The following is a 25,066-nucleotide window of genomic DNA, read 5'->3' as shown; positions in this document are numbered from 1 at the left end:
CCCTGAGCTAACATTCGCTGCCAATCCTCCTCTTTTTGCTGAGGAAGACTAGCCCTGAGCTAACATCCGTGCCCATCTTCCTCCACTTTATATGTGGGACGCCTACCACAGCATGGCTTGCCAAGCAGTGTCATGTCCGCACCTGGGATCCAAACTGGCAAACCCTGGGCCGCCGAAGAAGAACATGCAAACTTAACTGCTGCGCCACCAGGCCGGGCCCGAGAGAAGTATTTTGGACTAGTGGTGTCTGTCCAAAGGCCTTCAGATCTCATTGCATCTGGAAGACCTTTTGTTTGCAAAGGACAGAAACCCAACTGAAACTAGCATCAGCAAAAATAGTTATTGCCTCATGGAACTTGGAGGACCGTGGTGAAGCTGGCCTCAGGGACTCTGGAACGTCAGGAGGTAGCAACCTACATTTCTCTTCCCATCTCTGCCTCTCTTTGCCTCCATCCCCTGTATCTTTTCCCTGTTTTGGCCAGACCTCTCTCAGAGCTTAGTGTAGGAGAAGGGCAGTGTCACAGCTTCCTCATCCCAGTTTAGTGACCCCAGAGGAAAGACAAAATCTGTCTTTTAGCATCCACATGTAAAGACCCAAGGAAGCGTTCTGATTGGCCCAGCTTGAGTCACATGTCCAACTGTGGGCCAATCACTTTGGCTAGATGATAGGGAGCTCAGATTGGCTGGCTGGTCCAGGAGCCTGTGCCCTGTGGGTGGCACAGTGGTTGTCCCCAGGGAGGGGGATACGCTGCACAGACAAATGCAATGGATGTCCATCACATATGTCAAGTCAGCGCCACCTGCCTACAAGGGCCAGCTCTTTTCTCTCCTGTCACACTCAGACAGACGGGCTGTGATTGTTGGAGAAAGCCCAGCCAGGAAGCCCCTGCCACAGGGAGGCTCCAGGGTGGCGGAGGAAGTGGTCTCATTAACATCTACTCAGCAAATGACAAAAATCAATCCCAGAGAAGCAAAAAACATCTAGGCAGCCCAGACCGGGCAGTGGCCGGAGATGGTGGCAGGGCTGCCTCTGCCGTTCCTTCCAGCCTTTCTCACAAGCCCCTGGTGGTCCATATTGAGAGAACAATTACCATTCTTCTTCCAGACACTGTAGAAACAGTAACAACGTGGTTACGGCCCCCTTGCGGGCCAGCAGTTGATGAGCTCCGTGTATCATTGCTCCCTTCCATGGAGAAGAGCATTCCAGCAGGATGAGGTCATGCAAGGAAAGTTGGGGCTAGGGAAGGGGGTTTCTGGGTCAGGGCTCTGGAGCAGTGCCTGGCCCCCGACTCCACCTCTTAACCTGAAATCTCCCAATCACTGGTGGTCTCAGAAATCTCTGAATGCACTTGAGTCCCTGCCCTGGAGTGAATGCAAAGGCAGGAGTCAGTTCTGCTGAGACAGTTTGTGGACTGGTGGAACTGGGAGAACCAGTACCTTCTCCCTTCTCCCCCAACCTTTCCATCTCCTGACCCCACCAACTATGCTCTGCTGGCTACACAGAAAAATTGATCATTTGGTGCACCAAACTCCTGGGGGTGATGGGTGCTGGCGACGAGGACAGTTAACACAGTAACAAAAGTAACATTTATTGAACCAGGCTTTATGCTAATTGTATCTTCATGTATCACTGAATCCACCCCAAATCCCCATTAGGTAGGCATCATTATTACCCCTATGATGTGGATGAGGAACCTAAGGCTCACCCAGTTAGTGCCGTGGCAGAAACCTGCATTCAAACTCTGGTCTTTTTTTTTTTTTTAAAGATTGGCACCTGAGCTAACATCTGTTGCCAATCTTTTTTTCCTTCTTCTTCTTCTCCCCAAAGCCCCTCCAGTACATAGCTGTATATTCTACTTGCAGGTCCTTCTAGTTGAGCTGTGTGGGACGCCGCCTCAGCATGGCCTGACGAGCGGTGCTAGGTCCGCGCCCAGGATCCAAACCAGCAAAACCCTGGGCCACTGAAGCGGAGCATGGGAACCACTCGGCCACGGGGCCAGCCCCAAACTCCAGTCTGTTTGAATCAAGAACGCTTGGGTTCCCTGACCTGCCTCCATGACCATGTTAGATTGGTGGAATCTTCAACTCAATGCCCACCTCCCCCATCAGCCAGCATGGTTATAAGGGTTATGCACTACTGAAGGGCCGCCTGAGGGTTTAGGGTGTGAGGGTAGGAGCTGAAACACAGCCTGGGCTCTGCTCAGGCGGGCTATGGGCCCAGAGCGGGTGTTTTGTCTAACCCTCACAGAAGCACCATCCAGGCCAGCAGGAGCCCTGCCCGGGACCAGGCTCTGCCTCTCGGAATCCTGACGGCACCTACCGTGCTGGCACTCACACACCTGGCCCCTTAAATCAGAGGCTGCCTGGCATTGTGACCCAATTGGTTCCCATGACAAAACTTGTTTTTCAAAACTTGTTATTCCCATAACTCACGCAGCATTTAGTGCCTCCAGGCCTTTGGTTCTTTGCTTCCTTCAGCCTGGAATGTCCTTTTCTTCCCAACCACCTCTCCCATTTCTATTTCAGAGAACCTGATGTTGTTAGCGTCCTCGAGTCAATCCCGACTCCTAGTGACCCTGTGTGTAGCCATCCCCTCACCTTCCGGGCTGTATCAGACAATGCTCCCCAGCTATTTATAGGGTTTGCATGGCCAATTTTTTTGAAAGTGGGTGGTCAAGTCCTTCTTCCTATTCTGTCTTAATCTGGGAATTCTGCTAAACCTGTCCACCATGGGTGACCCTGCTGGTATTTGAAATCCCAGTGGCATAGCTTTCACCATCATAGCAACACGCAGCAGCCACAGTATGACAACTGACGGACAGGTGGTGTGGTTCTCTGACCTGGAAATGAACTTGGCCTGCTACGTGAGAGCTGGGAACCTTGACCACCAGGGCTGACTCATAAAACCTACCTTTCCTTTAAAACCCAGCCAGATGCCCACTCCTTCAAAATCCCTTTCGAATACTCCATCTCACTCCCTGCCCCCTCTCTCACACGGTTTAGTATCAGTCATAGCACTTCTCATGTCTCACCTCCTGCGTGACAAGGACCATCATCTATGGAGCATTTACTCTGCATGGGGCACTGTGTGGAACACACCCTCCATCCTTGATCTCTCTGAATCCCCACGTCACGAACGTTACCACGCCCATTTCACAGAGGAAAAAACTGAGGCTCGGAGGACTTCCAGACTTGTTCAGGTCGACACAGCTAGGAAGCAGCAGAGCAGGAACTGAACGTACGGTTCTGATTTTAAAGCTGCCTGCTCCGATTAGCACGGTTTTCCATAAATGTCGTGAGCAGGTCTAAAGCGTCAGCAACCTGACGGCAGAAGCCACTGTAGTTCTCCGCAGTCCCAGAGGTGGGCTTCTGCAAATACTCTGCAAAAGAAAGCGGGTTGCCCTGTGAGCACCGCCCTCCTTCCCTGGGTGAGCTGCCACTCCACCAAGGCTCCAGAGCAGACCCTTCACCCCCGCGGACCCCAGGGGCTCTCTGGGAACAGCATCGCAGCTCTGTGGCCGGGCGCAGAGACACCCTAGAGGGGCACAGGGTCTGCGAAGGGGAGAAAGAGCGCGGGGCAGACGGCACGCACCCCAACCACACCCAGCCGGACGAAGTTGTTTACGCCTCTGGCCAGCCCCTCCCGCCCGGCCGGCCGGCCACGTGACCGCCGCCCCGCCCCTCGCTCTCGCGCGTGGCTCCTCCCGCCGTGCCGGCCCTTCTTTTTGCCTCCTTCGGAGTCACAAGATCTCTCAGCGCCCTCCTTTCGGGATCCTTCCGCTCGTCCCCGCCCCTCTACCTCACAAACTCTCCTTGGCTCTCTCTACACCGGTTCGCGTCGTCCGTAATGAGCAGAACGGCCCCTTCCGTCCAAAGGAGCTGCCGACCGCGTTCATCAGTCACTGGGTTCGAGGGACAGGCGAGACCCCGCTGGGGACTCTTTTTCGTGGCGGAGGCTGCACACTGCCGTGGACATTTCACGACGGGGGGAGGTGCTGTACGTCCAAGATGGCGGCGCCCTGTAGGCTGGAGGGACTGTGAGGTAAACAGCTGAGGGGGAGGAGACGGTGGGTGAGTATGGGGGTGTCGCCCCCTCCTATTCATGGGGGCTTCTCGGGGCAGCCCTGGCACCATAATCCCAGTCTGGGGGGCCCCGACGGGCTGGGGCAAGGGGCTCACTTGCTGGGGAGGGGACCCCGGGAAGGGGGCTTCCGAGAGCTTTTCCCCCTCTCTTATTACGCGCTCTCTCCGGCGGGGCCCAGCAGGGCCGCCCGGTCCCTGGGGAGGAGAGGCGGGCCGGGCTAGTACTTCGCCCCTCCTTGGCGGCCGAGGGGACGGCTGCACCCCCGGGCCGCGGTGCCGAGGGCGGGGGTGAGGTGAGCCCCTTCGCCAGCCCCTCACTTAGCGGGGTGACAGGTTTCCGCGGGGTGCGGAGGGCAGAGGAGAGCCCTGTAGCCGGAGGGGAAGGGCCGGGGGGGTGGGGCTGGTCCCAAGGCTTGCTGAGAGCGGTCAGGGGTGGGGGGAGAATGAATGGAGGTGGCCTGTGGGCATCAGGGATCGCCTGGACGCGGCGTCTCCGCTGAATTTGGCGTGACTGGAGTGCCTCGCTCCGGCTGCGCTTGTGGGTGTGTAATTGACGGTGAAGGACAGTTACCTTCGAGTCCGCAGAGGTGATTCTTAAGAGACAGCTATTTGCCGAGCCACTCCTAGACGCTCATTCATTCATTTGAGGAACTGGAGGACGAAGAGTCTGCAGACAGGAGACCTTTAGAATTAAAGCTCGCTCTTTGTGTTTCCTGTTAAAGAGTTTTGCTTGCTGTGTTTTGGATTTGAGGGGAGGGGGGATTGGGAGGGGTTCCTCCTAAGAACAACCGCTCGTCTTTACGGAGTGGAAGTGCTTTGCAATCCTTATCTTCTTTAGTCCTCGCGACAAAGCGAAGAAGCCACTATTAATACCTCCATTTCTCAGATGAAGAAACTGAGGTCCGGAGAGATTAGGGCAATTTGCCCAAGGTCACACCTCTAGGAGTGTCTGAGCCAGGACTGGAACTGGGGTCTGATTCCAAGGCCAAGCTCCTGTCATTATTTATACTCACATGACTCTCTCATTTATCTGTTATTTGATCAAAGCTGGCTAGTCATTCTAATTAAGTGATTAGAATGAATCAATTGGTCAAAGTTTGTGCACAAGTGCCTGTTTGAAGAGGGGTGCACTTGCTTATACACCTCAGCTTTTGTTTGAGTCGGCAGTGTTGTGCATGTAAACGCATTAGTCTAAATTAGGCTGGAAGGTATTTGATGTTTTTATAAAACTGATGAGTTTTCAGCGGAAAGAAGTCCTGCTAAAATCCTTGCTGAATTTTTCATGGAAAGCTTAGAAATAGCACTTCACTTTACATAGAGTAAGCTGTAAAAGTACTAAAATAGAATAATACTCTTCTGAGATACTTTGATTTATAATTTTGGGATCAACTCGGAGTCATCCGAATTCAAACATGCTGGCAAAGTGGAGCTGTAAATTTCAAGAAGCATTGTAAAACCGAATCTTCTGGGAGCCCTTGATTTACCGAGCAACCACCTGTGATTCTTAAGTTGAGCATTCCTGAGTAAACCTGGAATATGCAAATGTGAAAACTGATTTAGGGTTGTGTAGGGAAATGTACCTTTAACAGTCATGCATCAGGCAAATGAGGCTCCTCAGAAACACTGAAACATTCTTTGCTATTGCCCTGGGGAGCTGCAGAATCTTCCTCTAACCACCTGGTGTAAACTTAAGGGTATTTATAGAAGATGTAAATGGAAAATATCCTCTTACTAAAGTTAATATCTTATCCGAAACACTCTTACATCACGTGCCTGGAAGGGCGGATGATGTAAGCTTTCTTTGCCTCATGCGTTTCTTGGTGTCATAAAGACTTGGTATGTTCCTAAATTCCTGGTTAGACAGATTCCCTGGCGGCTATAAGCCTTCTTACTCGTTTTCGTTAAATTGGAGTATCTCAAATCCTGTGACTCAGTTGTACTCTTGCTCACTGGTTTAAGAGCAAAGATGTCCCATACTGCTACTGTTGTGGGTACTTTGATGCCTTCTGTGCATGCCTGGTTTCGTTTGTGAGATGAAACTGAACAGTCTGACTAGGACAAATCAAATATATGCGCATCCGTGTGATATTTACACAATAATGAAGTTGCCGGAAACAAGAGATCTCAAACGGTAGTATTCATCAGAATCTCCATCGTAGATGTCTGGCCCCATAGTAGGTAGACCTGCATATTCAGTCGTTGAGGACCCCCTGGATATATATTTTGGAAGAAGTCATAGGTGATTCTGCTGTGCGCTAGAGGTTGAAGACCAGTAGCTTAAAGTTTCAGTTTGGCTGTTTTTCTTTTAATTTATAATTTATTGCAGAGGCATTGCTTAAAATAGCTTGTAACCTCTGTTGTGTGTAGTGGTGGGCGAATCTTGGGCTCTGCATTACAGCTGACTTGATCTTATAGCTCTGTCTTCTTTGAAAGTTTGTTGGTGTACAGGTATGTTCTTTTCAGGGTTCCAGGGCCATAGTGGACTAAAATTAGCTTTTCCTGGAATTATTTGGATATTCTTGGATGTAGATGCACCAAATACAGCAAAACATCAACCATATCAAGCTTTTCTAAAGTGACTTTGATCAAGTCCCCTAAGTTCTCTAAGCCTCAGTTTCTTGATCTGTGAAATGAGAGATGGATTATAAATTAGAGTATTTCTAAGTCAAAATTTCTGTGATTTAAAGTCTCCCTGGGGCTTCAGTTAAACATTCTTACTAAACTGATTAAAACAAAATGTTAATAGCTTTTTATAGTAACTAAGGAAATTGGTGACTTTTAGCCTGACCCATTGAGTGATGACCTGTTTATCTTTTCCTTTATATCACATTATTCTTAAAAGGTAATTCCCTGTAAGTTCCTCATATTATAAATCTCTCTTTGAGAGATTAGTTTTATTTGTATTAGTTTTGTTTGTCATTTAAGTAGCTGCAGGCAAGAAAGAAAAGTATACAGAGTGACATTCAAACCTGTAGCTTTTTGCTTTGAAAAAATACTTGTATAATTAGTATATACTCAAACACTGCATTTTTTCCTCTCAGTGTTTGATGTAATTTAGTTTGCATGAAATACTTATTTTTTTCATTTAAATTAGTCTGAAAGACGTCTACCATCAGCAATTTGAGATTATTTTTCTAATTTACTTTTTAAGCTGATAGTTACTAGAAATTAGTAATTTAACGTCTAATGTCTGTTTTTGGGGGTGGGGAGAATAAAAAATTATGTATGTGTTAAAGATATGTAATCTCAGGACCTTGCTAATTTCTCTTGTGCAGTGCTGATTTTTCTGTACAGGAAAGTAGCAAAAGGTAACAGAATACTTTTTAAGGTTGAATGAATTCAGATTGTCAACTAATGAGTAAAGTGCCTTAAAAACCTAGCTTTGATACAAAACAAGGCATGCTAGTTACTGGCCTAGAACTTACAGGTCACTTTCTAAAGATAATGGCAGTAGAGGCTGTGAAATAGTTGAGTAACAAGGGACAGTTTTGCTCTTCCGTTGGTGATGGAAGACACAGTGAGGAGTGATAAAGAAGGACAGATGTAGGGACCTTAATGTCTGTAATTGTTAAGACCTGTGCTACTTTGAGGAGTTCACAGAGCACAGTAACAAACACCAAGTGTATCCATTTTAAGTTATAGAATGGTTTTATCAATGTTTCAAATACAAGTTGTTAAATGGATAGACTGCTGAGCCTTATGTACCCAGCAATACATTTTGTTTAGTAGTAATATTGTTATAATAAAGTTTATATTTATTGAATACTTATGTGCCAAACTCAGTGCTAAGTATTTTACGCATATGATCCCGTTAACTCTTCACACAGCATTAAGAGACAAGATAGGGAGAGGAGGAAACTGAGGCTAAGGGACTTGAGTAAGTTGCATAAAATCACTTAGTGGCTGACCTGGGATTTGAACCATGTTGGCTGACTCCAGAGCCCAAACATTTAATCTTTCACTGTGATAAACTGCCTGAACTGCTGATCTCGTCGACTAACTCATAGATCGGTGGCTCTTAACTTTTGGGGCGGTGGTGGGGTGGGGAACTCAGTTCCACTCTGAAAATCTGTGGGAAGGTATGGACCAAATATCCCTTGTCTCCCGTCTCCACCAAAAACATTCATCCAGATATACAATGTTGGACATGGCTTCTGGAACTTCATGGCCCCAGCTTGAAGCCCAGCTGATTGTTCTAGATTACTGCTGTTAAAAATGGACTTGGGCTTTATTAAAAACGATCTTTTTTTTTTTTTTTAACCGTAGGTAGGAAAGGCCCAAGTCTTTTAAAGATGGCCTGTATACTATTCGTATTATAAATCGTTCTGTTAAACTTTTATATTGAAAGAATCTTAACACTTCACTGGGAATTCGGGTTTAGGTGCCACATTAGGAAAAGTTAGAACTGGAGAACTCGGGTATGGAACTTACTAAATGCTTGTCAGGCTTGGCATTCACTCCACGCTGGTACCTTTAGCACCTGGCAGAATTCCACTGGGCTATTTTCCAGGGTTTATGCACTATCTATTTTTTTTCCTTTGAACCTCAAATATTTATAAAATGTATATTAAATATATATTTCATGTTTCCTGCCTTCATCCTTCTTGCTTCTTCCTAGACCAGGGGTTCTTAACCTTTAGTGAGCATCAGAATGACCCAGAAGACCCTACCTCCGAGTTTCTGATTCACAGGTCTGGGGCAAGGCCCAGGTATTTGCATTTCTAGCGGCTCTCCCAGGTGATGCTGATGTTGCTGGTGTGAGGACCACATTTGTGAACCACCGTCCTAGATTATCAAACCCAGTGCCTTTATTCCCTAGGATATTTTTCTTTTAGTCCTATGAACTTGAAACCTAAAGAAATCTTACAGTTTGCTCTGATTTCTTTTAGGGGAAGCTCTGTACAGTGACTTTTGGAAACATAGGTGGTATCAGTCTGGCCTATATTTTCTCGATAAATAATTTTGTTCATGCTCATGGGAAGTCAAAACCTAAGAAACGTTATTTATAGAAGAGCTGTACCTTACCAAAATGAAGCTCTGTCCCTCTAGGCAAATTACTGGAGGATTCACCTTTGAAATAGGGTATAAGCTTCAGCAAATTGTTCATCAAGGTGCCTAATGGCAAAAATTCTGAATGGAGAATCTGGAGCTCTCCTACTCCAGTTTGTATGACCTTGAGAGGGACTGTAACTACAGAGACCATTTAAATCACATGACCACACATTTTGGCAGGTTTTGCCATCAGCTGTTTTACTTTCACATGGTGAGTCGTGTTTCCTCCTCCTTTCCCTGTCCTGTGCACTGGTAGGAAGAGTAAACTGGAGCTAATGTCTTCCTTTCTGGATGCATTTGTGCTGAAGGCATCTTGTTCACTTGATAGAATATTACTCTGTCAATCACCTGAGAGTTCCTGAGCTGGAACTGGACTTCACTATGTGATAGTGTATTATTAACAAAATACTAGGATTATCTGTACTATTAACATAACAGTGTCGTGTTTCTCCCCTACCTGTGCTGTACTTGTTAATGGAATAGTCCATCCGTTCGACTTGAACCTGTATCTAAATTGTCTTCGAGCTGTTTTAGATAAAAACCTGAGTATGGAAAACAAGTTATAGTGAAGGACATCTGCCTTCATATATACCCTTAGTTGTGTTTTCACATCATAGACAAGTGTGCACAAAATTATCTTAGGTGATATTCTATATAATTACCTATTTTTATGTGATTTACAATTCTGGGGTGTCCTAGGGGGTAGAAGGCCATATACAACACTGGTTTTCCAAAAGTCTGAATATTCAACAGATATTTTCAGATAAAATACCTTCTAAAGGCATTTTAGGTACCTGCCACTAGTATTTCACAAAGGTTTTATAGCTCTTAGCCCTCTCACAGTGTGTAATATATCTTGCCTAGGGCAGAGATATGAAAAAATGTGTACAGTTCCTGCTAATGACAGCTATACATGGCTATTACACTGGAGTTCATGTGCAGTCCCAGGTATATAAGCCATCTGTCTGTTAACACCTAAAGAATGAAATTAATTAAGGTGAACTGTGAAAACAAATTGACCTACATTCGTTCTGTTTAATCTCAAAATGCTAAAGCACAGAGCCCTCATCCTCTTCCTCAAACCTACCCTATATTTGCATTCAAAAAGACTGCTTGGAGAATGCAATTACAATGTTGCATTTAGGTGAGAACACAACTTTTGGGTCAGATATCAAAGAGGAAAAATCTGGATCTAGGGGTGTGTTTCTTTTTTAATTTGGCTTTTGAAGATAAGAACATGGTTTGACTGTTATGCTCTTGACAGGTGTTTCCATCCATACCCCTTAGAGGTACACATCTTTGAGGGGGTCTCCTCCCTTCCTCGTTTCTCATCAGGATGTTCACAGGTCACACATGTCTCACTTTACTGACCAGAATGATTTTACCTGGTAGTACCTCCATAGGGCAGAATTTAAATATAAGTGAGTAAGTAAATAAATGCTCAAAATATACATAACTGCGGGTAGCCTTTGCCATGCCAACGTTAAACTGATGCCGATTTATTACCATTACCATTTTTAGCATGGTGATAAAGAAGAAGTCTTAATGTTGAGTATTGGACAAAACATTTCTGACTTCCTGTGCCAGTGCCTTTATCTAGGACAGTGATCTTGGCTGGGCAGACTACAAGATCTCATCTTATGTACATCCTAATGTAACCCTTGCCTTAGATATTCCTTTTCAGGTAAAAGATCCAACTGGGATTAATTATAAGAGGAAGTCTAGATAACTCACTGGACTAACAGCTGATTTTAAGATTCTGAAGATTACAGGCTCCCGTGTTTTCATTCCAGCTCTGTACTTGGTCGAGTGGCTGTGGCCGGGCAAGCAGTCCCTGTTGGAATGGTTTGGTCGGCCTTGCTAACAGGCCAGCCTGCCTCCCAGCACTGCACGCGCGCTTGCATATGCCACCGAAGACCACTGGTGTTTAATGCCTGGAATGCGTTCCACAAAGAAGTGTAGTTACCCCGTCGTCTGGAGCAAGAGTGGTTTTTTATTAAACATTGGCACCTGAGCTAACATCTGCTGCCAGTCTTTTTCTTCTTCTTCTCCCCAAAGCGCCCCAGTACGTAGTTGTATTTTCCAGTCGTAGGTCCTTCTGGTTGTGCTATGTGAGACACCGCTTCAGCATGGCCTGACGAGCGGTGCCATGTCTGCGCCCAAGATCCCAACTGGCGAAAACCCGGGCTGCTGAAGCAGAGTGCACGAACTTAACCACTCCGCCATGGGGCTGGCCCCTGGAGCAAGAGATTTTAATTAAGAGAGTTGCTCGATCCACTAGTTCGACTTTGACTGGGATTGTGTTTTGCAGGACGTGTCTCCAGGTTTTTTTTGTGCTCCATGTAATTAGCTGGATATAGTGTATGAGGTGCAGCTTGCATACTTTATATTCAGCCCTGGAATGGCTACCAAAAAACCTGATGAAATCTTTGCTGACCTGAACAGGGTATATTTGCCTCTTGTGTGCCAGACACTGAAATAGGCCTGGGTGTCCATTAGTGGACCAAACAGCTGGTCCCTGTGCTCATGGAGCTTACAATCTAGTGGTCAGACTGTACCTAGATATAGTTTGAAGGGCTGACATTTTAAAAGCAAACTGGAATGTAGTTCTGTATACTCTTATTTAACATGGATACTTAATATGAGATAATTGGACAGAAAGTAGGATAAAAGGGGGAAGAAAGTAGAGAAATTATAGCTATTCATAAATGTTTTATGCTTGTCATGTAGGAGGATTAGATTAAGGTTGTGCAGCCTTATACGTTTATTTAAGAAATATTTTAACTCGTAGTTATTCAGTCAACGAGTGCCAGACACTGTGGTATCTGCTAAAGATAACAGTACTGAATAAGCTACTCTTTCTTCCTGGATGTAACTTCTATTGAGGGAGATGTGTTCAATGGCTAATTACTCTTATTTAATTAGGTTGTGGTAAATGACACAAAGAAATATAGGCTGCTAAGAGTATTTAACAGGGGACCTGACCTAGTCTGGGGCGTAGGAGTGGAGGGAAGCAAAAGCTTCTCTCATGAAGTGAATGTTTAAGCTGAGATTTTAAGGGTGAAGGCGTAGCTTGGGAGGGGGCAGGGGTAGAGTCTCCCAGGCATGGGGACAGCATGTACATGGTCCTGAAGTGGGGATGCGTGTGGCTTGGCAGAGAGACTGAGAGGCTGTGGGGTAGGGTTGTAGGGAGGGAGAGGGCACATGGCGGGTGATGAGGCGATGCAGGCGCACTAAGTGCTTTGAACCTGGCACTTTTCCCCCTCTTGGGGCCTGCCTCACAGGGCTCCTTGAGTCGTTGCTCTGTGCCACACACTGCCGAGGGCTCTAGGATGCATCATCTTGATTGATCCTCAGAGCCTTTTGAGGTAGGTGCCATTGTTCTCACTTTGCAAATGAAGTACCTTCAGGTTAGATGTTAGAGACTTTAGATAAATAGTCAAAAGTTACACAGCTAATATGTGGCAGAACTTGGATTTCAACTCGGAACTCTAATTCTAGAGCCTGCCCTCCCCATTCATTTATAGCTCTTATAAACAGACACTTAACAAAAGGTAGAGGTTACAAGTTCAGCACAATATAAAGAATTTTCTAGCAACCAGCTGTTCAGAAATGTAGACAGGGCGAGGCACGTGCACCCACTGATTATAAGTGCTCATTCCAGTGGAAACTAGATAGCCATCTGTCAGGGACAGAGTAGGAAGGAGGTCAACCAGATGAACCCGGAACTCCCCCTGATTGCATCTGGGATTTCACTTCATTGTAAGTTTATTATATACATATATGTGTTTTCTCCCTTCAGTGACCATGAAAGACACCAAGTTGACAGCACTGGAAACTGAAGTACCCATTGTCCCCAGAACAGGTAAGGTATAAACTCAGTCCAGTGCTTGGAGGAAGATGGAAGGGAATTGTCCATCTTGCCCATGGTCGCCCTTGTACATAGGTGTTTCTTTGCATTCAGGATTTAATGCTTATGGTTTTAGCTCCTTGCCAGGAGCTGGGCCTTCTATGGTATGAAATAATTAGTCACGTTACTGATGATTTAATTGCTTTTTCAGTGCCAGGCACTAAGTGCATTGTATGTGTTATTTGTTTTCTTCTTCACAGCCACACTTTCAGTCTATCCCCATTTTACAGATGGGGAACTGGGCTCTGAGATGTTATGCAATTTCCCCAAGGTTGTATAGCTGGTACTTGGTGAATCTATGACTCAGATCAGTTCTGTCTACAGCAAGGGTTGGTTTTCACCACTAAATTAGATGGAAGTTTTGTTTTGGAGTAAGTCATTTAAGTAGTGCAGAAGTTCTCGAACCCTGGCTGTGCCTTAGAAATCCTTGGGTTTATAAAAACAAACCAAATGTACTATCTGGACCCACCCCCTAACCTGCTCTGGAGTAGGGGCTGGGCTTCAGGATTTTGTAACCTCTACAAGTGATTCTAATGTACATCCTGGACTGAGAACCCCTGAGCTGATGAATTAGCGTTTACATTTTAAGATTGCTTTATCTGTTAATTGTCTTAATTAGTTTTTTTGGATCAATTATGTGCTGTAGTGATTTCTAGAATTGCAGGATTTTTAAAGTCCCTGAATATATCCTTCATAAATATTGAGGCTCTGGCATTTCTGTGGAGAGAAATTTAGTCTTAGTGACCTGACTGGTCACTGAGCTATAATTTTGAGTTTACCAGCAAGAGTGGCCAGTGCAGCAGCATTGTGTGCCCCGGAAGGGTGTAGGGGAAGGCAGGGAAGGTGTTTGAGCTGATAGGACTCACTGTTGCCCTTACTGTATTCTGTCCCTGTCTGCCTCACCTTATAGCATAGGAATCGTGAAGTCGTTATGTTGTAGTTAACAGTATAATTGCATTAATAGTAATCTTTTGCCTGAAAGATCGATGTTTGTTCACAAACAGGGACTTAACACAAATTGTAGGCTATCTAACAAGAGTGGGAGCACTGCTCTCTCACAGGTAGGGGAAGCTGTCTAAGTTTGACTTTTCATTTTCAAATGTTTTTGTATACTTCTTGCTGTCCCTTTTTTAGAAGTCTGCTGAATATGAATTTGAACCCGATGTCAAGTGGTCATGTGTTCTTATCATTGAAGCGCAAACTGAATAGCACACATCATAAATCTCAAATTTTATTAAACTTTTTTCATTATTGCAATTATATTACATTTTAGTAGCCAGATTTGTAAAGCTTGAAGTTTTTTAAAGATTTTATTATTTTTTTTCTTTTTCTCTCCAAAGTCCCCCGGTACATAGTTGTGTATTTTTTTAGTTGTGGGTCCTTCTAGTTGTGGCATGTGGGATGCCGCCTCAACATGGCTTGATGAGCGGTGCCATGTCTGTGCCCAGGATTCAAACTGGCGAAACCCCGGGCCGCCAAAGCGGAGCACGCGAACCCAACCACTCGGCCACAGGGCCGGCCCCCTAAACTTTGAAGTTTTAATGTTGGAAAAATACATTGTTAGCACCATCCGCTGCCAGATTGCTCCTGTGGTCACTGTGTTACACGTGTGTGATACCATATAGACCTTCAGCTTCAACTGCCACATTTAGTCCCGTCACCAACCTTTTTGGACAAAGCAGAATGTAATTCAGGAGAGTTTCTGGTAGATTGTTTTCCAGAAGGAAGCTGTACTTGGGATTCATAGCTTAGGCAAACCTCAAAGGTCCTTCACCTTTAGCCACTAAAAATTGTTGGCAGCCTATAATAATCATTTTGACAAGCTTTTTGTTTAAACTTTTAGCCTCCATAGATACAAAAGTACAAGAAATTGTCTTCCTAAAGCATTTTTGTAAAGTCTGTTTTGAAATTTCACTAGTCAGTGCAAAATGTGTTGGGTATTTCATTTTTTTCTTTTTCTTTTTAAAGATTTTATTTTTTTTCCTTTTTCTCCCCAAAGCCCCCCAGTACATAGTTGTATATTCTTCATTGTGGGTCCTTCTAGTTGTGGCATGTGGGACGCTGCCTCAGCGTGGTTTGATGAGCAGTGCCATGTCCGCGCCCAGGATTCGAACCAACGAAACACTGGGCCACCTGCAGCGGAGTGCGCGAACTTAACCACTCGGCCACGGGGTCAGCCCCTCATTTTTTTCTTAACATTGTTTTCTTTTCTTCATACTCTATATTCTTTTTTAAATTTTATTTTGTTAACCAAGTAACCTGTGAAGCAAATATCACTGACATTTTTTTTTGAGGCACCTGAGCTAACATCTATTGCCAATCTTTTTTTTCTTTCTTTTTCTCCCCAAAGCCCCCCAGTACGTAGGTGTACATTCTAGTTTTACGTCCTTCTGGTTGTGCTATGTGGGACGCCGCCTCTGCATGGCTTGATGAATGGTACCATGTCCACGCCCAGGATCTGAACTGGCAAAGCCCTGGGCTGCTGAAGCAGAGCACGAGAACTTAACCACTCGGCCACGGGGCCGGCCCCCAGACTCTATATTCTTTATGTTTGGCTTGAAGATGATCTCTCATGGATGTTGTTGGCTGTGATTTTGGAATATTTTCATGTTATGAAGTTGAGGTGACAGGTTGACATTGTATTTTTAATTCATTCTCACTAGATGTGAAGTATTCCCAAGTATGACTTTTTCTTGAAAGACTACAAATTAAATGCAGTTCCTAAAGGTTATTTTGTTTGTAATAAATGCTACAAAACAATTCTATAAAAGTTAGAATCAGGGGCTGGTCCAGTGGTGCAGCGGTTAAGTGTGCACGTTCCGCTTTGGCGGCCTGGGGTTTGCCGGTTCGGATCCTGGGTGTGGACATGGCACCGGTTGGCAAGCCATGCTGTGGTAGGCGTCCCACATATAAAGTAGAGGAAGATGGGCACGGATGTTAGCTCAGGGCCAGTCTTCCTCAGTAAAAAGTGGAGGATTGGCAGATGTTAGCTCAGGGCTAATCTTCCACAAAAAAAGAGAAAGAAATTAATTTAAAAAAACAGTTAGAATTAAAATGTAATTTAATTTCTGTTATTTAGCCAGGGTTTATTAAAATTTTTATAAACATTTGACTCAAAGAGTAATTACTGTTATTTGTAAAGTTATCCAGCTAATCTACCCTCTTAGTAGTCACATTATTAGTTAACATATTTAACTATTTGAAAGTTTTTAATTGTTTTTGAATATAAAAATAACATCATTAACTGAAGCTTTTATTTTTATAATAATCAGTATACATTTATTCTTAAACTGAGAGAATTTCAACTTATAAAACACAAAACTTGGATGTTACATGTAGAATGTTTTACCTTTATGTGAAAGTGAATATTCAGATATCAACGGTGATTCTAAATGCATGCATTGTTCACGTTACTGACACCATGTAGATTAGGTATAATGGTAGTGACATGAACATATGGTTATTGATCTTGCACACACACACGGTTAAGGATGCCAGAAACGCTGCTGAAGTAGGCAGTTGATAGTTCAACTTTTAGACCTTCTGAAAACTAAGGCCAAACCAGATACTGGATTTTGGCCATGTATAGAGACTAAGACCTAACAGACAGCCATGCAAGGATGTGGGAGGTGAGCATTCCAAGGATAGAGGGAACAGTGGGTGCAAAGACCTTGTTCTTTCTCAAGGTTTTCCTGGATTTGAGAAGACTGAGACTAGAGCAGAGAAATGAAGAGGCAGAGTGGTGTCAGGTGAAGGCAGCGGGAGGTTGGGAGTGCATAAATGGCTGAATCATGTGGAGCCTTCTAGACCAGTAGACCACTCTTGAGTTTGGCTCTTACTAGCTCCATGGGAAGCCACTGAATGATTTTAAACAGGAGAGTGGGAGATTTCTGATTTCCGTGTTTCAAAGCCTCTTGTGGTTATTTCGTGGCAAATGAATTGTACGGGAGCAGGAATACAAGTGGGGAGAGTAGTGAGGGAGGCTGCTCCTCCCTTGTCTCCCAAGGGAGAAGATGGGAGCTGGGACCGGGGCAATAGTAAAGGGGATAGTGAGGTCGTGGGTTGGTAAGAAGTTAGATGTGGAAGTGGGAGTGGTAGAAGAGTCAAGAATGTCTCCTTGATGTTTGCTTTGGACTGATGGTTCTGCCTTTTGCTAAGATCCAGGAGACTGTCAGAGTGACATGTTTTGGGGTGGGGAGTGGGCATTGAAAGTTATGATTCTGTGATATAAGTAGCATCATCTATAGCACTGTACTGTGGTGTGTGGCCATTAAAGATAATATTAAAGTAAAAGGAATGTTGCTTTGGGATGTGGGATATAGAAATGTGTTAACCCAGATGTTGACTTTTGGCTTCTCCTGTCTCCTATTTTCCACACTTGGTTACTTCCAAAGTGGAAGAGAGACTTTCCCGGCTGTAAGTGGATGCTTCATGTGCCTGTGCGGCTAAGCTTTAAGTGACTTTTCCCAGCCTGTCTTCCACAGGCTGTCAGGTGTATTGAACACGTATGCAGCGCATCCACCACCACCACATCCAGGTCAAGCTGGTCCCTTCCCTCCTTGGTGCGCCCACTGAACCATGTCCATTTCCTTCTCGCACGCATAGAATTCTTCGTTGCACTTGCTAGATCTGTCTTCCCTACTTAGCACCCTGCGCTTAGACCCTCAAGACATATTTGAATGAGTTTGGAAAGGAGAGATGTTCCAATCATGGGACTGATTGCAAAAGCTTATGATTTAACTCCCATGAGGGCTTTTTAGAATGTCAAAAATCCTTGAACTTGGGTCACTTAAATGAAGAATCTCACACAAAGCCCAAGATTTTAATTTTTTCTGGGGATTAAAAAATATGGTCAAAAGAATTTCAGAACTAAAGAGAAAAGCTTGTTGCCAAAAATGTTCTATTGTGTTTTAGATAAAACCTTGTTTTTGCCTTCTATAAAGCTTTTGAAAGAGTAGGCTCCAGAAACCAGACTTTTATACCTAAATTATATTTATAAACTGAAAAACAAGCTAGGTAGCCCAGGCCGGTCAGCCCTGATTATCGCCAAGTTGACTGGATGGGCGCCATCTTTGTTTAGAATTGAGCTCATGTCACTCTGCTCTGGGCTGCCTGCTTTTGGAGGAACAGCTCTGACATGACTGTCTTCTGAATACATAAAAAGCAAACTCAGAGTCTTGCTAGATTGAGACTAGGTAAGTGGCAATTTTATTGGAACAAAACCATACTTAAGAACAAAATACTTTTAAAACTATGAATTGCATTCTTTTTCACTAATTGAGAGTCATTTGTGATTTACTTAAGATAGAATTGAATGTGGGGGCTAGCTAGATAAATGTGCTATTAAAAAGTCATCTTGAAAGTGATGTCCCAAAGATTTTTATTGGTGTTCTTTCTGATAATATATGAGTACTACTCAGTCAGTGTTTGTTTGTGCCAGGTCCTGTGCTAAGTGTCTGGCATACGTTGTCTCATTTAATCCTCTCAATGAAAATAAACCCCGACAGGTTGGTATTATCTTCACGTAGATGTTTAATTTAATCTGACTCACAGTAAGGTGAAATGTGATCCTGTTTTCAGTTTTGAACTCTTTTACAATAAAATCTTACCAGTTGTGGTCTCACATTTCTGAGCCCTTTGAAATTGACTTCCTCTGTGATTTACCTCCTGTAAGGTTTGTGTTTATAGGTGTGAGCCAGCAACTTCTTACGTCATGATTTGCTATCAAAAATGCATTTAGACGTTTTAGTTGATTTTTCTGGCTAATGTACTTATTATTCACCAAGAGCCAAATCACTGAATATGACCAGGTGGTAATTAAACGAGCAGATAGATGATAGTAAGTTAATACTCACCAGTTTCCAGGGTCATTGCTACCTTAAATTTGGCGTCCTTGCAGGAGGAGCTTAACTACTTAGTGGGATTTTTCTTTAGCGGAGTGTTTCTCAAACAGGGCCTGTATGTCACCCATATAAGGATGACCTGGGGTGCGTATTACAATGCAGATTCCTGAGCCCAAAATTCAGCTCTGGAATGAGCCCAGGAAACGGCATTTCTAACTAGCATCCCAGGTGGTTTGGTATACCCTAAAGCTTGAGAACTGTTACTTTAGCTTATTCAAAGACAAGCAAATAGAAAATAAGAGTATATTTTGATATGGCTGCAAATGATATGTACAGTCACTGGCTGGGGAGCTGGGCTGGCTACATTCTGCTTTACCACGTGACCTTGGCAAAGTTATTTCTCCTTTTTGAGTGTCCATATTCTCATTTGTAAAATAAGGGTGATGCCTGCTCACCTCACTCAGTTGCCGCAAGGGCAAAACCGTGAGTTAGCTTCATGTCACAGTGAAGCGCCTGGGCCTTTGGAGTCGGGCAGTCACGATTTAGTTCTCCCCTGGTTTTGCCTCTTGCTAGTTTGTGACCCTGAGCAAACGGCTTGATGTTTGTTTCTCTCCTTGTAAAATGGAGACAAAAGAACCCATCACACAGTGGTGGTATAAGGAAAGTATTCGATGATGGTTGTAGGAGGTGTGCAGTGCCTGTCTAATAAAGGGTAGCTCTTACTACTTGTTGAAAATGCGGCTTTAGAGACCAAAGTGGGGAGAAGCAACCAGTTACAAATATGTGTAGTAACACTTGGGGAAAGAGCTACTTTTTTGTAGATGAAGATAGGGTGGCTGCTTCACTACCATAAACAACTGAGTTTCTTGCCACAACTAGTAGGACCCACAACTAAGAATATACTATGTACCAGGGGGCTTTGGGGAGAAAAAGGAAAAAAAAAAAACAAAACCCTGAGTTTCTGAAAGGTGAAAGTTTACCTTAACACCCGTGTTCATGCTGCTCCCCTGTAACCGAAGGCCTGTGCGTGTGTGATGGATGTCTAGGGTGAGGAGTAGCCCCCAAAACCGGAGAGACGATCCCTAGTTCAGACAAGGTATTGAACTTACAGACTTGGGACCTAACCAGCTATAGTAACTTTTAGACATTGATGGGATTGTCAAGAAGAAAACAGTATGCTTTTAGTTCTTTTTCTGAGAATAGTTCATGTACTTTTTACATCAGTGATTTGAAACATAAACACAGTCTTAGCCAAAACCTGGGGTGGAGTCAGAAGCAGGAAGAGAGCTTGGATTTGGTCTTGTTCTTAAGTCGCTGTGATGGTTTTGACTGGTAGCAGGTTTCTAGGTTTCTCTCTGATTGTTGTGTTCCAGAGAACTCTTCATAAATTTGTCAAAGATAGAATTATTCACACACCTAGCTGCTTTTATCACCAAAGTTCTGTACAAACTTATTTGGACACATTCACCAATTTGTCTTTAGGTAATTTTTTGTGGGGAAAAATGGGGCCATTTCGTCACACTGTTCGTCTTCCTTTTTCTCAGTCTGGTAGTGGCACCAATGAAGAGGCCTCAGAGTCTTTAACACACGTCCTGGACCCGGCACAGCCCATTAGTGTAAGATAATGGCCCAACAAGCAAATATCGGGGATCTCCTCTCCATGCTGGATTCTCCCGTGCTGAGTGTGCGTGATGACGTAACAGCTGTCTTTAAAGAGAACCTCACTTCTGGTAAGGAAAATCGCATCCTTTTTAGCTTGTCTGCAAATCTGGAGAGATTGACCTATACAGGTGACTAAAATTCCGCTGTTGAATTTTGGTTTTCATCTTCTGAAGAGAGTCTCTAAAAACCACCAAAAAAGAGCATACATTGGTGGATTTACTCTGTATGTGTTTGAAGCTTTTAGTTATGGACATATTCAAGCATACACACAAACACATAAGATGAGAATCACGTAATGAATCCCCTGAACCTGGTGCCAAGGTTTCTGCCATTATTTCATCTTACCTCCCTGACTCGCCCAACCCAAATATTTTAAAGCAAATCCCAGATATAGCATTTCTTCTATAAATCATATATGTGATTTTGAATATAAAAAGTGCTTAACCTCTCTTTAATGAGATAAATACAGATTTAAACAGTACCTTTTCTTGCTTACCAGGTTCGCAAAAATCAAATATTGATCATAGAAACGGGTGCTGTTAGCAGGAGAATAAATTGGTGTTCAGCGTTTTTGGAGTATCTATCATCGATTTAAAACATGTACCATCTGGCCCACCTACAAGGATCTGTATTTCATTATTTCCTTGAAAGAAATAATAGTGAAAAATTGGAAAAACCTAAATGTCCTTCAGTAGGTGACTGGTTGTATTAATTACTTAGAGTCATGCAGTGTAGCATTAGGAGGAGAGTAAAGAGAATGAAGCAGGACGTAGGTGCTGCCATGGGAAGGTATCTACAACGCCTCGTTAAGGAGAAAAGAACACGCCTGGGGGGCTGTGTGTGTGTGAGAGCGATTGTACACGTAGGAGGAGGTTTGAAAGGACGTGTACAAAGGCAAGGGTGTTTCTCTCTGAGGAGTGGGTTGGGAGGCAGGTTGTGAGGAGGACTTCCACTTTATGCACTTTCATACGATCTGAACTGTTAACAGTAGACATGGATCATTTTTGTAATTAAAAAAGCAATAGAAAGGAAATAGCATTTCGTGTGCTTTTATGGACCTTTAGGCAAATAAACTTAGGATTATTCTGTCGTTAGCCTAAATTAATTTAAGGAAGCAGAAATCCCACGCTTCATATAACCTTGGATGGCATATAAAGAAACATTTCTAGATCTTGTGACTGGCAACTCTGAGGTAAATTTAGAATGTTAAAAGAAAATAACTCTTATAAACTGCCCTTTTCTTCGTTTAGACCGTGGTCCAGTGCTTGTGAACACCTTGGTGGATTATTACCTGGAAACCAGTTCTCAGCCGGTGTTGCACATCCTGACTACCTTGCAGGAGCCGCATGATAAGGTAACTGGTGGAATGGGAGAGTAGAGCGTTCACTGCGTTCTCTGTGAGCAGTGTGACAGCTTCTGTGCAGACCCACTGCGCAGTCTGTCCAAGCTTTCTCCTTGGACTTCCGTATGCAACAGATGACTCTGTTCCCCGATTATAACTTCATAGAAAAATAATTTGCAGGGCCTATGTTTCCTGAAAGGTTTACAGTGTAAAACACATTTCAGAGGCTTTTTATGGTCTTACTGTTTAAAGATATCCTGTGATCCCAGTATTATGGTTGTACAGTGACAGTTTGATCCATAAGTTACTCATCTTTAAACTCCTGCTTTGAATAGGAGTTGTAGACTTCTAATTAGTATGGGAAAATCTGCCAGTGCAGGTAACTAACGGGGCTAATTGATGAGTCAGGCACTTGGAGGGCTCCTTTGTGTTTGGTTTTTGTTTTTATTTTTGTTGGTAGTAAATAGCTAACAAAGCGTTGTAATTGCAGGCTTTGGTAAGTCTTGCATTTGTAATGCGAGTGACTTCACTAGGCTTTGAAGGCCTTGCCATAGTGTGCCTTTTCCAGTACATATTGTTTTTTTTTTACTCTGGGCTGAATTTTAGCTTCTACCTGATTTATATTTGGGGCCAAACTGTGTAAACTGGGCTCCCGTAGCAGTAATAGCTTCCACAACCTACCACAAGCTTGGGACCAGTGGTTATTGAAACAAGTGGCCTATTTGTACCTCAGAAAGAAGGCCTACAAAGGAGTCCCCTCTCCTTGCAGACTAGTATTATGGGGGTCCTTTTTCAGGACTTGCAAGCTGGCTGCCCTCTCTCAGGTCAAATGCAGCAGTGTTTTGTTTGCTAACGTGGTTTTGAAAAATCTTTCGTTTGCTCTCTTGACCTGCTTGACCTTTGCTTTACATCGAAGGGAGACTGGAGGGACTGGAGTGCGTCCCTGCTGCTTGCGCTTGGGTTAACTTCGTACACTCCTCTGAGGATTTCCCTTGGTCCCCCCACCCAGCTTTGTTGAGTTATATTTCCCTTGTTCTTTTACATTTTTAGCACCTCTTGGACAAAATGAATGAATACGTGGGCAAAGCGGCCTCCCGGTTATCCACCCTCTCGTTGCTGGGGCACGTCATAAGACTGCAGCCATCTTGGAAGCATAAGCTCTCTCAAGCACCTCTTTTGCCTTCTTTACTAAAATGTCTCAAGGTACAATGTTTGTAAGGACTTGAACAAAATGGCTTTGTGAGTAGAATTGCTGAAATTTTGAGTAACTTCAAGCAAGCAAGCTAGATGTTAACTTTGAGTGTTTAAAAACATCTGGGCATTTGATTTTTCTTGAGCGTAATGTAGTCCAGAGTTGGTGAGGAATGTAGTCAGGCTTAGTGAGTAAGTTCTTAGTGCATCACTGTGACTGTCAAATATCTTTTGTCCAAGCAAATGTGGTAACATTTCAGTCGGATTGGTTCCTTGTGATGTTCTTCCAACCCTCTTCGATTTCATCATCTAGCCTTCCCTCAGTTAAAAACATACTGCTTTCTCTTTGGGAAGCCCCATTTCTAAATCCTCTTTTGGCTAATAGGAAAATGGCTGAAAGGCTCTTTTAACCATTTAGAAGCATGTTCTAGTTGTATCTACAGTTAAGGTTTTGTTGATATAAAGCCTGCTGAGTTGCATTCTACTTTTTTGCACTAAATTTAGTGCATTTTTCTACACAGGGAGCCAAAACCTAAATAGAACTTTATGATTTTAGTTTTTACAGTAGCTTGCTGAAATACTCAGGGTTATTTGCTTAATCTGTTTTAGTTCCTGGACTTGTTTTCTATCTATAAAATGAGAAAATGTGGTTAATATTAACTGCCTGTACCTCACAGAGACATGACAATATCCAGTAGTATTTGCTCCAGGATGGCAGTACCTTTGGGTTCATCTGATACAGCACCATGCAAATTGATTTTTGTCTTTGCCAACGAGGGCAACCGTTTTATTATCCCTAGAGGTGGGTCCCGAGGAGTCACGTTAGTAGGCTATCATAAAAATGTGCGTTTAATTAAGGAAAAACAGGAGCAATTTTAAGTTTAATTTTTTTAAGTGAATAGATTGATGAGAATGTAATCCAATTTTGAGGCACACCATTTAGTTCAAATTGCAAAACACTTATCTTTCCTGAAAGGGTAAGCCTTGAAAATTACTCATGGGGCCCAGCCCCATGGCACAGCGGTTAAGTGCGCACGTTCCGCTTCGGCAGCCCGGGGTTCATTGGTTCAGATTCTGGGTGCAGACATGGCACCACTTGGGCGCACCATGCTGTGCTAGGTGTCCCACATATAAAGTGGAGGAAGATGGGTATGGATGTTAGCTCAGGGCCAGTCGTCCTCAGCAAAAAGAGAAGGATTGGCAACAGTTAGCTCAGGGCTAATCTTCCTCAAAAAAAAAAAACCATGAAAATTACTCATGGACTATTAATTACCCAAGCCTTCAGTTAGAATGATATGATAAACGAAATTAGGGTTAATCTCTTTTACTGGAACTCATTATATGTTCTTGTTATATATTCTTGATTCTCCTACCCATGTTTTATGTTCTTACTAGATCTCAGCTGTAACAAAAGGCTTGGGTGCTTGATGTAAAAACTAAATATATGTAAAACTATTTCCAGACTCATAGATTCCATTTTTAATGGAATAATGAATGTCTTAGGCTGCATGGTAGTCTTTTGGTTAATATCTTGTTTCTTAAATCTGAGTTCCAGTTTCTTGGCCAACATTCGTTATTTCATTGTGGGTCATGTGAGCTGCTGGAGCTCGTCTCAGCTGATTCATTGTTTTGTGGGGTATTAAGTATCTTTAATTAGCCTAAAGTTATATGACTTGATATTAAACTGTAGACACCGTCAGAGGTCACTATATCTTCTTTTATTTGATGATCTCTAAATCCTGCTGTGAAGGTGAGCCATTAAGTAAACTTGTTAGTGCTATGCTAATTTTTTCTTAAATTATATGTCTTTTATAGTCCTTAAAAAAATTGTGAATTACTTCTCAACAACTTGTGTTTTTTTAATTGATTAACAGAAACTAAATGTTTTAGAATGTGGTTGAATGAACGAAAACAGCAGCGTTCCTTTTTTCTGTTAGAAAGCAGCTTCTCATGCTTCCCTCCAAGTGCTGTAAATAGGACATC

At 43.5% G+C, this 25,066-nt stretch overlaps 1 protein-coding gene and 1 long non-coding RNA gene across 7 annotated transcripts in view; one reads left to right on the top strand and one right to left on the bottom strand.

Moving 5' to 3' along the window:
* Positions 1-1,564: 1,564 nt before the first annotated feature.
* LOC139079614 (uncharacterized) lies at positions 1,565-3,727 on the bottom strand. Its single transcript, XR_011533371.1, has 2 exons — positions 3,593-3,727; positions 1,565-3,380 (listed from the first exon to the last, which is right to left on the bottom strand). It is a non-coding gene; the product is annotated as an uncharacterized lncRNA (long non-coding RNA).
* TSC1 (TSC complex subunit 1) overlaps positions 3,632-25,066 on the top strand; it is a 51,185-nt gene continuing 29,750 nt past the window's right edge. For 2 of the 6 annotated variants that reach the window (XM_070595416.1, XM_008524346.2), the window contains exons 1-5: positions 3,632-4,042; positions 12,938-13,000; positions 20,433-20,618; positions 21,801-21,904; positions 22,943-23,095. In XM_070595416.1, the coding sequence (XP_070451517.1) occupies positions 20,513-20,618; positions 21,801-21,904; positions 22,943-23,095 (363 nt within the window). In that variant the 5' untranslated portion in view covers positions 3,632-4,042; positions 12,938-13,000; positions 20,433-20,512. Of the gene's footprint in view, positions 4,072-4,106; positions 4,377-12,937; positions 13,001-20,432; positions 20,619-21,800; positions 21,905-22,942; positions 23,096-25,066 lie in introns of those variants that run through there. The other 4 variants (XM_008524349.2, XM_008524345.2, XM_008524348.2 and 1 more) reach the window with 3 other exon arrangements.

Source organism: Equus przewalskii, chromosome 26 (assembly GCF_037783145.1).
Source record: "Equus przewalskii isolate Varuska chromosome 26, EquPr2, whole genome shotgun sequence".
In the NCBI taxonomy this organism is placed as follows: Eukaryota; Metazoa; Chordata; class Mammalia; order Perissodactyla; family Equidae; genus Equus; species Equus przewalskii.
The sequence above is the reverse complement of the archived record's forward strand: the minus strand, read 5'-3'. Positions and strand labels throughout refer to the sequence as shown.